Below are 15,872 nucleotides of genomic sequence, written 5' to 3'. Positions count from 1 at the left end.
AGCCTTCAAAAGTTACATTATCATCTGGGGAATGTTTTAATTGCATTCTCTGAAACTACTAACCATTGTGAATGGCACTATAGATCACATTAAGAATGAATCAATTCTTACAAACAAAGTATTCCCCCCACACACCCACACAGATTTTTGTTCCCTGTGAATGATGTCACCTTCCAGCATGACAATTTAACAAGGTCACACAGCTAGGATTGTACAGAAGTAGTTGGAAGATCACAAGGAATACTTGCATTTAGATGGCTCAAAATTCCTCAGACTTAAAACCAACCAAGATCACCTTGATGGGGTTGTTTGTTCCATGGATCCTTCACCACATATCCTACAGCAGATATCAACTGCACTGCAGTTAGCATGGTTCCATATCTCTGTGAATACCTGTCAGCACCTTTCTAACCACTCCTAGTCTTGTCTAGCTGATGCCCAAATTGCACATCATGCTTATTCTGCATATTAGCAGGTGGTCGCATTAATGTGACTTGACTGTCTGCATTATCTGGGTATGTTGTGTGTACACATCTTCACAAAAACATTCAACATCTTTTTCATTAATATTACTGAAATAGTACAAAATAAATACAAAAGTGGTTTTATGATTTCATACTTACAAATCCATCAAATGCTTTAAATTTTCTATAGATACTCAATACAGGATGTTCCCAGTTTATGCAGCCAAGTTCAGGTTTTATTTTGCGAGCTATTGGTAAAGAGAAAGTAAATTGAAATTAATTTAACAAGAGAGGTCAACTGAATTAATTTTAATCATAAAATATAAAATAATGGATTTCTTTATACACATTACACTCAAATGCGTTTCGTATTGACCTTTATCTTGTATTGTATGTTCCAAAGACTAGTACTAAATAGTCAGTTATCTAAAAACAAATTTTATGCATTCCAGTTCACATATAATATCTAGCCACTGCCTTGTATCAATGGTTTTGCAAATATTTAGTCAGACATAGTTTAGCTTGAAATATAAAAAACAAAATCCACCTTTCAGTGACTAATAAATACTTTACTGTGTTTGCTTTTTATAACATATGAATGGACAGGAGAAGAAATATAAATATTATTCAAAATTATCATTCTTTGAATTGAATGCTGACTGAAAAGCTTATTCCAATAAAGATAAGTGTTATCAACATATCAAACACATGTTGAATGCAGCCGTTTCCCCTTCCAAGCTTCCATCAAAAAGTCAATTACAAAATTTTTCTCTCCTAAGGCATATGGTCATTATAATACATGGTCATTTGCACATTTTGCCACAAATAATTAATCATAATCAGTTGAACATTTTGTCATAATTGACAGAGGTTGACTACAGAAGAAAGTTAGTGTATTTCCTGCTGCAGCTGACTTTAGCTTATTTAATATTTAAATAGCAGGCAGAGAAAGAAATAAATTTAACTTGTTTAAATTTAACATCATAAAATTTAACTTGTTTGATCAATTTTCTCTCTCTCTCTCTCTCTCTTTTTTTTTTTTTTTTTTTTTTTTTTTGTATTTTATTTTGTATGTGCATTTTCTAAGAATACACAGAACATATAGAGAGTACTACATTTTAAATTTAATTATGCTGCGCTTGTCTATTTTTCATTAGAATTATCAGTTCTTTACAAAATATTACTCTAAATAAACTAAACATTATTATCATTATATAAAAATACATCAATTAATAAAATACAAACATACCATAAGTGACACCTTCCGATGGCTGAGGGTAACTTAATTCTAAATAATGTGGCAAATTTTCCAAAGTTTTCAAGACCTGTAATATTAGTAAGCACTTTTAGTTCTGAATATGATATAAAGGAAACATAATACAGAAATTTACTGCCACTTATATTATTATGATGATAATAACTAAACAAATGTATTTTATAAAATGTGACAAAAACATGCATTCTAACAAGAATTTTAGACCTTTCCTTTATTTCATACTAAACTTAAATTTTAAAATTACTGTCTGAGAATCCTTAAAATCCAAAAAACTAGATAGACTGTCTCAAGCAGTTCACATTTTTGGACTTGTACTGTATATTCAAATCTATTGTTTTTTATTAATAGTTTAAATTCTAAGGCAAGCTATCCATTAGTCTAAATTTTGATTTGGTATGTTTCTGTTAAGCTCCTGCCATACGTTTTGGCACCTAAAAAGTACCTATAAAGTAGGAGCCAAACACATGCCCCAACAATAGCACCATCTGGAGAATGTGTGCATGGATGTACATGTGTAAGTAAAAATAATTAAATACACAATAACAACCCCAAAATACATGGCAGATGCATAACAGAAAAGCAATTTGATTCAAATGAAATAGATATAAAAACTATGCACTAACATTTCTGTGCCATGAAATTCTACAGAAAGAAATTCTTTTTAAATGACGTTTTTTTTAAAAATAATATCAGAACTAAAACTTAATTACTAAACCATTTCTGATGAAATTTTGATTTAATAATATTTAATAATACATATACAGCATGATTGAAAACATTAACAATCTAAAATATTAGAATGAGTGCATGTTACATTTTATTTTTAAAAAACATACATTAAATGTTGTGAATTTTCATTTCTACACCACGAAATTTCATTGAAGAATGAAACTCTAATTAACTAAATCATTTGTTTTCCTTTTACGTCAAATAACACTAAGACTGCAATTTTTGTACTTTTATTTAATTATTTAAATAAAACAAGACAATAATACAGTACTGTACCCATTTCTTAAGAATGTATTAAATTATTAACTTTAATGCCATTACATATAGTTAACCTATCACATTTAGTAGCAGCTATGAATTGTTCACAGAAATGTTATTTTTATTGCTTGCTGTCATTGTCTAAGCATAATAAATGCTCTTTTTCTACACATAGACTAATGAAACATGATAACATTATGCCAATTCCCTATCTTAACAAGAAATTTTGTTTTTTAATATAAATCTCTTCATTCTTTCAAAACTTAAAAATAATAAAATAATTTTCAACTTTTTCTGAAATCCCAAAGCTGAAATAACCATCTATTCTATTTCATGAATTGGGTAATAACTCAATGAAATGAAAGCTTTTACAATGTATTTTATGATGATTATGATTAGTTTATGTATTTTATGGTGATTATATTATATGTTGTATTTTATGAAGGAAAATGATTTTTTGTGAATTATATGATTGTTATGATTTTAGTATTTTAGTATGCATTGCATTTTGTTTTACAGAAACCATATAAAAATCTTTGTTAAAATAAAATGTGAGAGAAACAAAATAAATTAATTAAAGTTCCTTCAATAAATATGTAAATACATATTTGGCCTATAAGAAAAAGGGCAATTCAATTATCCAGATGAATAACAGTTGCAGTTAACATGGACATTCAGAATTCTATACTATTTGTTACTCAATATTTGCACTGAATAGCGCATAAGCCTTTGTACTGAAATGTTGATTTATATTAAACCCAATATGCAAGGTATGGGGTAATTATGTCAAACATAGTTTTAAATGTACAAGAAACTAAGCATAGAAAATATATGAACATGTTTAGAAAATGAAAAGAACTAATAGCTCAAAAGTTCAATAAAACAGTTTAAATATTTCAACTTTTCACTGAACAAGTTATATATTAATATAAAAATAAAAGACTTAATTTTTAGCCTTTTTATATATATATATATATATGCATAATACAAAATTTGTTTTTAGAAAAAACATGTTTTAATTACATTGTTGACAAAATGCTTCAAGATGATTAGTACTAATCATATGTGTACTGAGGTGTACACATACGATTAGTACTGAGGTCTTGTAGAAATTTCATAAAGGTAAGCATGCTATTTTATTTTAATTATTTTGAACTATAATTTAAAGGTTGCCAAAAATATTTCTTAATTCAAACCATATAAAATATTGAAGAAAATGAGAAATACAATATAACACACTAGACCAGCAGTTCTTAATCTTTTGACTAATGCGTACCATCTAAAAAAATTTGAAAAACTTAAGTATATTTCACTATATTTCACAATGATTATTTTTCAATAGATATATTTAAAAAATATATTTTGCCATTTGCACAACCTATTGGTTATCTGTATTAAATATGCACACCAAAATATTAAATTAAAATTTAGCATTTAAATTATCAAAAATTAAGTTAAAATACTTTAATTACAAAATTTAGTGTGAAATTTGGGCCTGCTTAAGAGATACCAATTTCTTTATGTCTGCTCTCATTTCACTTGGTTTTTGACCACTTTTAATTTTGTTCTGTATTTATTTTTCAAATACACCATGAAAGAAAAATCCTTGTTCACACAACCTAGTTGTGACCTAGTTGAACAACCTAGTTGAACAGGGCAATAAAATTTTAAAACTTTATTTGAAATGCCTTTAAATTCTTTGTTTCAATTTGAGCCAAAAGTTAATAAGTGTGTTATTTTTAAAATCTTCAATGACAGTTTGACCACAAGAAATTTCTATCAAATGTTCTTTTTCTTTGCGAGACAAAATTTCAAGACAAAATTTCAGGTACATTTGAACAAAATGGATTTCTAATCCAATTTTCTTTTTCATAATTCCCCACAAAATACATGTTGAAATTATTTATCAATGAAAAACAATGATTTTTAATGTTGAATGCCAATTCTTCTTTTATTTAAAAATTATTTTCGGTTAGAAAACTTTCTAGATGTGGTAAAAAGCTTAAAATATTGTACAATTCTTTGATTATTAGTTTAAGTTCTTTTAGCATTGCATTTATTTTATCTCTAATGGTAAACAAATTAATGCTTTGTTCTTGTAATCCTAAATCTAATTCATTTAACTTTCCAAAAATATCAGCTAAATATGCTAAACACGCCAACCATAATTCATTACATAAACATTTTTCCAATTCAAATTTTGAATCACAGAGGAAAGTTTGAATTTCTGATGGAAGTTCAAAACGATTTAAAACTTTGAATTTGGATAGACAACCACCCTACTTTGGAATGTAACAAAAGCATTTCATGTAATAAATTGCCCATTTCTTGGCATAATATCGTAAATATTCTTGAATTTAAAGCTTGGCTTTTAATAAAAATTAACAATTTTCACAGCTTGATTAAAAACAATTTTCAAGTTTTTGGGGAATGTTACTAAAGCTTCAGTATGAATGGAGCAGTGTGTAAATTTAGTTTAATGTGCAACTTTCTTTATTTGAGAAATAACAGCAGAATGTTTTCTTGTTAAAGCCTAAGCTCCGTCACTGCATACGGCAAAAAACTTATTCCAAGGAATATCAATCTCTGACATAAAATTGTCAGTTATTCTTTTCTGAAAATTCCATTTGCATTTGCCTAATCATGAAGAGATTCACAAAATTAGTGTATTCACAAATTAGTATATTCTTCAACAATTAGTTTATCTTCTTTGAAACGCATGTACATTAATAATTGAACAAAATTCATTATATCAGTACTTTCATCCTATTGTAATGCGAAATATTCACTGTGTTTAATTTTTGGAATTAGTGTCTCTTTTATGGAATTTGCCGTTTTATAAATTTGTCGACCTACTCTATCATTTGATAATGGAATATTATTAAGCTCATTATCCACTTTTTCGTTCAATAACGTCAAAATGATATCTTTAGCTGCTAGTAATATAAGATTTTCTCCAACAGTGTGAGCCTGCTCAGACGTTGCAATTCTTAGGTTTTCTAAGTAACTAGTTTCCAAACTTTTTTTCTCTTGAAGTAACAAAAACCTTTCATTACGTGTATATTATTTTTGAACTCCGATAAATTTCTCTTAAAATATTCTTCAGATTTATCCTTTAAACTGACATGTTTAGATTCAGGATGTTGGGGTATTTAATTTTTGTATTTAATAGTTATAAATACTTTGTTTCTTTGCATACTACCAATTTTTTCTTGCGTACCACCGGTTGAGAACCCCTGCACTAGACTATACAAACAACAGAAAAAATATGGATTGGAACTAAATGCTTAAGCATTCTGAAGGAAAGACTAGAGAACATTATGCTAATTAAAAAAGTAACATACTAGTTTTGCAGCTATTTTGCTAAGTTCATCAGTTAGAAGTTTTGATGAACATTCTTCAGGTACATCAAATTTTTCCTGCATTATTATCTTTCCAATATCAAACCTATAAGAAACAGGATTAGTTATTGAATATTTTTTCCATGAAGAACAAATAGAAATAAATGCTATACAGGGGAAAAAAAAAAAAAAAGAATACACTTCATCATTTTACTTATTTATTTATTTTCCAAATTTCTTTATACTTAAATAAAGCAAATGAAAATAAGAATATTCTGAATAAGTTAACAGAAGTAATTTCTACATTTAAGCAATGGTGAAACCTGAACATAAATTTTAAAATACAGACAAGCAAAATGCAAAAATACTTATAAAATTAATAATAGACAATTAATCATCAAATATAAAAGCACATTAGGATCATTAAGCAAAAAATTCGCAATAACACTCAAATGTAATAATGCTCAAATAAAAAAGTTCTCTACAGTAAAAAAAATTGGAATCCTTAAAATTATAGTACTATGGATTAAACTGCAGATAATGATAGTATTAATCAGTAGATAACTGTTTTTAGACAAGAATAAATAACATAAGAAAGCATGTCAGTTTAAATTCTGAAATGAAATAAAATTCGATTAAATAAATTTTTGATCTGGGGGGAAGGGATAGAGCTGCATGCATTTTGAGAGATTCTCTCAAAACCTGAGTCAGATTTTATCTCTTTCCTTCACAGAGCAAAGTTGTCAGACCCATTAATTTCACCATCTTCAGTTAACAACATAGCGTTAATTATTGACAACTCAAAATCGATGGTATTGGCAAAACAGCATCAAAATTCAATTTATTTTAATCGGCGATTTGACAATTTGTAAAAATATTAATTTAAATGGTATTTGACTCAATCCTCACCTCCAGGACATTATCTGCTCGTGTACTTTCCTAGGACTGCAGCCCCCAAATTAATATATATATATTTGACTCAATCCTCACCTCCAGGACATTATCTGCTCGTGTACTTTCCTAGGACTGCAGCCCCCAAATTAATATATATATATTTGACTCAATCATCACCTCCAGGACATTATCTGCTCGTGTACTTTCCTAGGACTGCAGCCCCCAAATTAATATATATATATATAATGTCCTGGAGGTGGGGATTGAGTCAAATACCATTTAAATTAATATTTTTACAAATTGTCAAATCGCCGATTAAAATAAATTGAATTTTGATGCTGTTTTGCCAATACCATCGATTTTGAGTTGTCAATAATTAACGCTATGTTAATCATTGAGTATATATATATATACTCAATGATTAATAAAATTAAGAACTTACATATGACAAATGGTATAAAAAGTACATACATATGACAAATACTTACAATGAATTTAAAATATTTATCCTGGTATCGCGAGAGTTCGGCCACTCCTGATTTTCACCGCCCGCGTACTTTTATGAGCTGCACCCCCGCTAGGAACGGCTCTGGACCGCAATAAACTACAAATAATCTTATCAGAAATAATCGGTTTCATAGAGATCTCAAACTGGATGACCTTATTACCTATATATAAACAAACTTAACAGTAATTTTTACGCCAAGGCAATTTAACGTGAAGAGGTTAAATATGCAGATAATTTCAATATGATGAACTGATCGACATGGGCATCAATCTACAGACATATACTACTCTTGTTCTCGGGAATATTGCTCAGAAAAGATAACCCTTCACAAATTAACGACACTAGTTTTTACATTCATCTCATCTCTCTCTAATTTACATTCTGCATTGTATTCATCCTATCTTCTATCTGACGGAACCAACTTCTCCCAACTCCGAAACGCAATACAACATCTCTGGACGCAGGTATTTCTGATTCGCCGATTTACACCATGTGATAACACAACACTTTTGATCCATCTATTTGAATCATATGAGGCTAAAACTTACGTTCGCTTTTGCAAGACTCATCTTGCTACAATTCCAAGACTATAGTTTCCCTTTGTTTTTAAATTTTCGGACTTTCCTCCTGGAAAGTTTCTCGAGGTTATTAATGTAAGGTAACCCCACCCGGGAACATCTGAGGTGCTGAAAACAGCATGACATCTTTCATTCTAAAGCCAGCAAACAGAAAGTATCAAAGTATCAACACACTGCTCTTCACTACGGATGTTAACGTTTCCAAACTGGCCTCCTGGATTCTCGCATTTTCTAGATTAAACATTTCGGAGATGAAATGTTTAATCTAGAAAATTCTGCAGTTCCTCTCCAAGGTCTTACCTTAGCCAGATACAACCAACACAACGCTGAAAAAATGAAGCATACTGATTCTCTTTCAAAATGCTACATTTGTTCCTAACGAAGATGCTGCAAATTCGCACCCACTGCTATAACGAGTGTCACTACCAGTGTAAATGTTCCCAGTATTACTTTTAAACTTAAGACCAAGCACACAACACAGACTGATGCAGAGGATTTTTAAAGAAAAGTGCATTACAAATAAACATAAATTCTCAATCACCGATTATGAGGAAACCCCTCAATAACAAGTTTAATGATCTAAATCCAGATGATAATAATGGAACAAGATAGTGTCTTTGACGAAAGTGTATAAGTCGCTCCAAGAAAAACTTCTCGCCATATCCCGACGATCATCATTTCCAATTTTAATCTCGACTGGGAGAGTATGATACTACAATTGAAAGTGGAAGGTGTCAGGGAAATCCTAGAAAATTTGAAAGCAGATTCTCTGAAAAAAAAAAAGATGACAACAACGACTAATTATTAAAACTCGTACAATTACGAAAATCTTTTAAGAAGGAGGAAATCCTTTCCATAACTTTAAATTGAATTCGGCTGAACTAAGAAGCTTCTACATAATTGCAACATTGAACTAATTCAGCATGAACTTTTCGATCTGGGAATTTCAGTTTTAAAAATACAACAGCTCCGCAGATACAACGATGTGCTGGGGGGGGGGGAGAACGACTTTTGAATTTGTTATCCCTTGAAATGGTGCATAATGCGTATAATCAAGACTCAAATTCAGAAGGAGATCGGTTGAGCTGCTTCTTAGTTTCTGAGTGAAATTGCAGGTCCAGCTGAAACCCCAAATAACACGAGGCCCGAAAATTAATTCTTTATTTAACTACTGAGAATTAATAATTTATTAGATTTCTCCTTATTTCTTTGCTTTTAATTAAAATTTAATCATTCAATTAATTTTTAGTTATTTTATTTATTTATTTTTTCTTTTGTTCCTCACAGTCATCCCCATGGCTCTGACACTTGCACCCTGTTTTTCATACAGACTTTTCTTCTTCCTGTTACTGCTGCAGTTTTCTAGTCCACATCGACCCACATATGGTGACGCCTATACACGAACTATGAAAATACTATCATCCTTTGCTAGGTTTTGTTTACCAAGTACTTGTCATCTCCATCTCTGGATGTACTACTGTAAGATAGCACTTCACCTCCCCTAAACGCCTGTGAGTGCCTTCTAAGGACATTTTCATGATGCTAGTAAAAACTTCTAAGAAGTTAAGGTTAGAAGAATGAAACAGTTCCAAGTGCCCACCGCCTGCTGCAGCTTGAATAAATCACGTCTCTCGCTTCGCCTGCTTTCTTTATTATCTGAAATGTGAGCTATGTATATCGAAATGATGGGGCGCGTTTAGAACCCATAATGTTGTACCAGTTTTAAGCAAAAATGTATTTCTGAATAATTATTTCTGCGCAAAATAAAAAAAAAATGATGTTTTAACCATCAAGCCAGTTGTCATCTACACAACACTCTTTTCGGCCATGACTAAACAGAGAACTGATTTCATCTTCTTCCACAAAAATTCCATCCATCCCCCAACACACTGAAGTATCACTGAATTATAACTTAGCACTTATTATTATTATTATTATTATTATTAGAATTATTATTTCCGTAATCTGCTCTAAGGCACTATACAGAAGGGAGGTATGCCTTCGTTGAGGACTTTCTAAGGGGAACTGGTTTGTATTAACATGTTACACATGAGGAAAACCTCGAAAACGCACATGCAGCCAGCCCAACTTCCCAGCCCAGGCTTCGAACCTCAGACCAAACTACCAGCGTTAAGGGACATTACCGCTCAGCCGCTGGTAGGTTGCCACTGAATTAGGGACACATATGGCTATGCAAATTTTGTAGCACTGCGCCGCATTTATGCTCAGGTGAGTGCATAGTGGTAAGTGCATATATAGCTAGTACTACGGTTGTTGTTAATCAGTCGTTTCAATTGCCAGTATGGGTAAAGCTTCTGATTTAGACACCTTCAATCATGGACAGATAGTAAACGCTCGACACATGGACATTCAATTTTCGAAATCGGCAGAGGGCTAGGATTTTCAAGGTCAACAATGTCAAGAGTATATCAAGAATACACTGATGGCGGGAGAAAAACTAGAGATCGGGCAATTGCAAAGATGAGCGTGATGTGAGACAGCACTATACATAGCCAGCGAAGCCAAATTAACTCAAATTACCACCCAGCTGAATCACGTGTAAAGTTTCACATACCCAGCTGAAATCATATAGTCAGTAACTCTCTGCCAGTCATATAGTCAGTAAATGGATCGTGCAACGCTCACTTCACCATACACGCTTAGACCCATGAGAGTACCAATGCTCAATGCATACCACCAAGCTGCCCAGGCAAGATGTGCAGCTATTCTCGCTCTTTCAAATGCTTTCAAATTTTTAATAGCTTTACGTTTCATTACTATTTTACACATCACATCATGTAACATTCTTTCCCTTACAAAATGGTTTGGCTCCTCCCACTAATGAAATTTCCTTTTCCTGTCACGAAAAATCTGAATAATGCAATAAAAATTATTGTTATTCTTGAATTATACTTTCAATGGAAACATATGGTGGTGAGGGTTAGTTTAGCAAATATATTTTATTTTGTTATTAAAAACAATTTTAAAAAGTGAATTTTTAAGACAAGCAAAGGTATAAATTATTTGTGACCTCTATAATTTGCAGTTCATGCCACCATTCTTGAGATAGAAATTCTGTAACATTTTATTGACCAATCCTCTTGCTTAAAATATTTGCTTAGGTTAATGTTTATAGCCCTAAACTAGTGCATAATGTTTAATTTAGAAGTAAAATATTCTTTAAGGTTTTGTTTTATTCATTTTCGAGAAATTTCAGCGCTTTTTCAATTTGACCAATGTACACCAAACAGCACGATGCATATCAAACAATGCTAAAATAACACAATAATTAATAGCACATATGATATCTTTAAGAATCAAAAAATGAATTTTACTGATTAGGTGAAAAAATGACTTAAATATTGATCATATGGAATAGTCAAGAAATTTTGTAATTGATAGTTTAAATAATTTTTGGGTACGTGTCAGTTAAACATCACTGTCAGCTTAGTAACCTGTTGACTAAATGTCTTGACAGGTAAGTGTCCCGTAACTAAATGTTTTGATGGCTAACTCTCTGTGTCGGTCAAATGTCCTGTCGGCTAACTGTCCGTGTTGGCTAAATGTCCTGTCGGCTAAGTTCCTTGTCAGCTAAATGTCGGCTAAATGACCTGTCGGCTAAGTGTCCATGTCGAATGACATGGACACACTGAATGTCCTGTAGGCTAAGTGTCCGTGTCAACTAAATGTCCTGACTGCTAACTCTCTGTGTCAGCCAAATGTCCTGTCGGTTAACTGTCCGTGTTGGCTAAATGTCCTGTCCGCTAAGTGTCCTTGTCGGCTAAATGTCCTGTCCTCTAACTGTCCATGTCGGCTAACTGTCCGTGTCGGCTAAATGTCCTTGTCGGCTAAATGACCTGTCGGCTAAGTGTCCATGTCGGCTAAATGTCCTGTAGGCTAAGTGTCCGTGTCGACTAAATGTCCTGTCGGCTAACTGGTGTCGGTTAAGTGTCTCGTCAGCTAAGTATCACGGACCCGTTGTCAACAGATACTGCAATACACCAAACAGTAGTGCTGCCAATGGTTTGTAATCTGCCTTCCTCCACTTGTGTCGCTACATCATTCACTACCTGTGCTGCAACACACACATCGTCCCCTTCCTGGCCGAAACCCCAATATTCCCATTGCTTCAAATTCCCTAATCATGTTTCTTAGTCCTTGACTAGTAAGTGGACCTTTTTGTAACTGCGTCAAAGACCGAAATTTTGGTGAAGTATTGATAGCAGAGTCTCCGTTTTGGTAAAACAATTTCACCAGTAAAGCATGCTCCTAGAGAGTTAATGTCATCTGCCTTGACTTGGAAACGAGTATGACTGTTTCAATACTTCGATACAGAGGTGTTATATATGGTTTCTACTGCTAAGTGCAGTACTTCCCTGTAACCTGAAAGGGGTCGCATAACGGGCCTTTTTTTAAAAATAGCCTGGGTGGATCTTCAGATGAGAAAAATGACAGTTTTTATAGGGTTTCTGTGTACACACAGGATTACTATTGTTATGACATTTGCATATGACAATAGTTTACATTGCATAATGCTTTCTAGCGGGGGTTTTTGAAACTCGTTGTTTTTCCCCCTCGATAAAATTCCCATTATTTCATTCTGCAGTTACCCAATTTTCATGCAATTCTGCTGCATAGTTTTTGTTACAGAATGCTTGCAAATTTTAGGTTTAATTATGGACACACTGTATATGTAGGTATGAATGAAAACAAGAAAAAGATGGAGCAGTGTTGATGCGTAGTATGTAGATCCATATTGAAGAGGTAGATCCATATTGAAGAGGAAGAATTCTGATTGTGTAGTATGCTGAAATGTCGAGTCCACAGTATTTGACAGCCGAATAATATTAAATATTCATTTTTATTTCACTTGTAGCCACAATTTACTTAGCACTCTAATCACACCTACTTCCAGAACATTTACATTTTTGATACTATTGCGATAGGGAGACAGCATAGTAAAACTGCCTCAATGCAGCACAGAAGTTGAAGCTAAAGTGAGCATTTATTCAATACGGCAGTCTAAAAGAAAAGTTTTGGCTTAGGTTAGAAACGTTTCAGTTCTCAGAGTTTAGGTTCCGAATTAACTACATCATTAGCATTATGCAAGCGCTGTGACACAGATTAATCTAAAAAGGTCGCAGTGCAGAAATAATGTTATTCTTTTTAGAATAGAGAGAGGAAGTAGCCAAATTAAAAACCTATTGCTAAATTGAATTAAAAAGTTAATTTACATATTTTTATCTTACATATATATACATACATACACACACATGTTTTAAAAATCCTTGATGTTATACAGCAGTTTATCATTTGGTGAAAATAAATTTTAGTTTATTGAAATACCCGACTCCTTTTCCATAAAGCACAACCTGAAAAATTGTTTTGATTGATGAAAATTTTGGCACTCACAGGTTCACAGGATTTGGATCAATTTGTACTCCAGCATTATCACACAGATGCAGGCACCTTTATGCCAATTTGCTACTTTTTATAAAGACACCAACAGCTGTAAAACAATTCAGCATTTTTTATAAAAATGCTACAGCTTTCCCTGCTTAATAAATTAATCAGTAACTGAATACGAAAGCTGGACTTGTAAAATGGTGCATGCACCTTTATGAAAAATGCCAGACTGGCATAAGAGTGCCAATGATCAGTTTCAAAGGAGAAACTGGTTTACAGTCTCTGCATGCTCCTAATGCCATGGCACTATTATGAAGATTTCTGTCTTTTTGAACAGCGGTTGACTTCCATAACAATGCAGCTCTTATAAAAGGTATCCTGGTACACTGTACACCCTACCTTAGTTTGGAAAACTACTGTCCAGAGTAAAAAAGTTAATAAAAACTGTGTAGGATATCTTATTACTAACAAAAATAGTTCAAAATATGTTTAATAATATAACATAATTTAATAATATAATAAATGACGTCAAGATTATTAAGCATATAAAGTATTAAGATAATATTACTCAAAACATACTTCTTGGCTGATACTTCAGTAATGGTGACTCCAGTTTCTGCATCACCATTGAGAATTGTATGAAAAATTGGAGCTGCACCTCTCCAGCGTGGTAACAAACTAGGATGAGCATTGATGATTCCACTGGAGTGGAAAAAACAACAACAATATATAAATAAAAACATATACCGGGTGATAAAAAAGTCAGTATAAATTTGAAAACTTAATAAATCATGGAATAATGTAGATAGAGAGGTAAAAATTGACACACATACATAGAATGACATGGGGTTTTATTAGAACCAAAAAAAAAAAAAAAAAAGTTCAAAGGTACTGTTATCGGGCCTTTTTTTCTTCGAGGAAATGCGTGATTCTGGTTTTGTAACTGCTACCGTGACGGGTGAGAAGTACGCCGATATGTTACAGAATCGCATCGTCCCCAGCCTGGCTGATAAACACCTGCTGGAACGTATGATTTTTACGTAGGATGGCACTCCACCCCATATTGCTAGACGTGTGAAAGATCTCTTGCGAAGGTGATGATCGTGTGCTCAGCCGCCACTTTCATCATGCTTGGCCTCCCAGGTCTCCAGACCTCAGTCCGTGCGATTACTGGCTTTGGGGTTACCTGAAGTCGCAAGCGTATCGTGATCGACCGACATCTCTAGGGATGCTGAAAGACAACATCCGATGCCAATGCCTCACCATAACTCTGGATATGCTTTACAATGCTGTTCACAACATTATTCCTCAACTACAGCTATTGTTAAGGAATGATGGTGAACATATTGAGCATTTCCTGTAAAGAACATCATCTTTGCTTTGCCTTAATTTGTTATGCTAATTATTGCTTTTCTGATCAGATTATTGCTTTTCTAATAAAACCCCATGTCATTATAAGCATGTGTGTCAATTTTTACCTCTCTATCTACATTATTCCGTGATTTATCAAGTTTTCAAATTTATACTGACTTTTTGATCACCCAGTATTATTGACCTGAATGTAAAATGCAGGAGTAGAAAATCAAAAATTTTAATAATAGTTGTAAAATAACTGCTTTAAAAGCAACTATCCCATTAAACTATTAAGTATATTACAGATACAAAATAAACATGCTTAATATCAAATTGTCAAAAAAAAAAAAATACTTAACACATAGAACTTTCCCCCCTAGTTATGACAGAAACAATATTTGTATTTTAAAAAATAATCTATTACATAAAAAAGTCCCCATAATTTACATAGGAAACTAAATATAAACTAATATCATAACAAGAATACTGTCAACCCTTTATCTCCTAATCGGCATGCACTGATTTTATGGCAAAGCACATGAGGATTATCTGCCTAAGGGAAGTATGCCTTCCTGGATGACTTTCTGAGGGAAATTGGCTCGTATTCATGTTACATATGGGAAAACCGCAAAAACCACCTGCAACCAGTCCATTTGCCTGTGTTCAAAAAACAGGTTTAACTACCAGTGTTCAGCAGTCTTAGCCATTCAGACACTGGTGGATTCCTGTGTCCAGAGAATTAATTTATTAATATTTTTTTATTTTTTAAAATTCATGTATTTTGTTTTTAATCTTATTTAAAAGTCTAAGATATTAGCTGAGTTCCCTATTATCTTTATGTTATCAATTTGCAATCAAATGAAAATTTCTAAAAAGATCTTTTTTATCTAAATGATCAATTTGCTTTTGTTTGGAATCTAAATGTTATGCAGTTTCATCATAATAATTAAATTTTATTTTGGATGCAGGCAACAGTTAGGAAGTTTATAATACATACAATAGGATATTAGAAATCCATTTTATTTATGACATTCAGAATATAAAACATCATTTCTAGCAAATTAC

At 32.4% G+C, this 15,872-nt stretch overlaps 1 protein-coding gene across 2 annotated transcripts in view; it reads right to left on the bottom strand.

The window, feature by feature from the left end:
• Nucleotides 1-15,872, bottom strand: part of LOC118203846 (methionyl-tRNA formyltransferase, mitochondrial) — a 51,489-nt gene that overhangs the window by 15,450 nt on the left and 20,167 nt on the right. For both annotated transcript variants that reach the window (XM_035376149.2, XM_035376140.2), the window contains exons 4-7: nt 14,034-14,156; nt 6,072-6,174; nt 1,714-1,789; nt 624-712 (exon numbers count right to left, since the gene is read on the bottom strand). In XM_035376149.2, the coding sequence (XP_035232040.1) occupies nt 624-712; nt 1,714-1,789; nt 6,072-6,174; nt 14,034-14,156 (391 nt within the window). The remainder of the gene's footprint in view (nt 1-623; nt 713-1,713; nt 1,790-6,071; nt 6,175-14,033; nt 14,157-15,872) is intronic.

This window comes from Stegodyphus dumicola, chromosome 7 (assembly GCF_044657685.1).
Source record: "Stegodyphus dumicola isolate Sdum_Otavi_A_Nest chromosome 7, ASM4465768v1".
Taxonomy (NCBI): Eukaryota; Metazoa; Arthropoda; class Arachnida; order Araneae; family Eresidae; genus Stegodyphus; species Stegodyphus dumicola.
The sequence above is the reverse complement of the archived record's forward strand: the minus strand, read 5'-3'. Positions and strand labels throughout refer to the sequence as shown.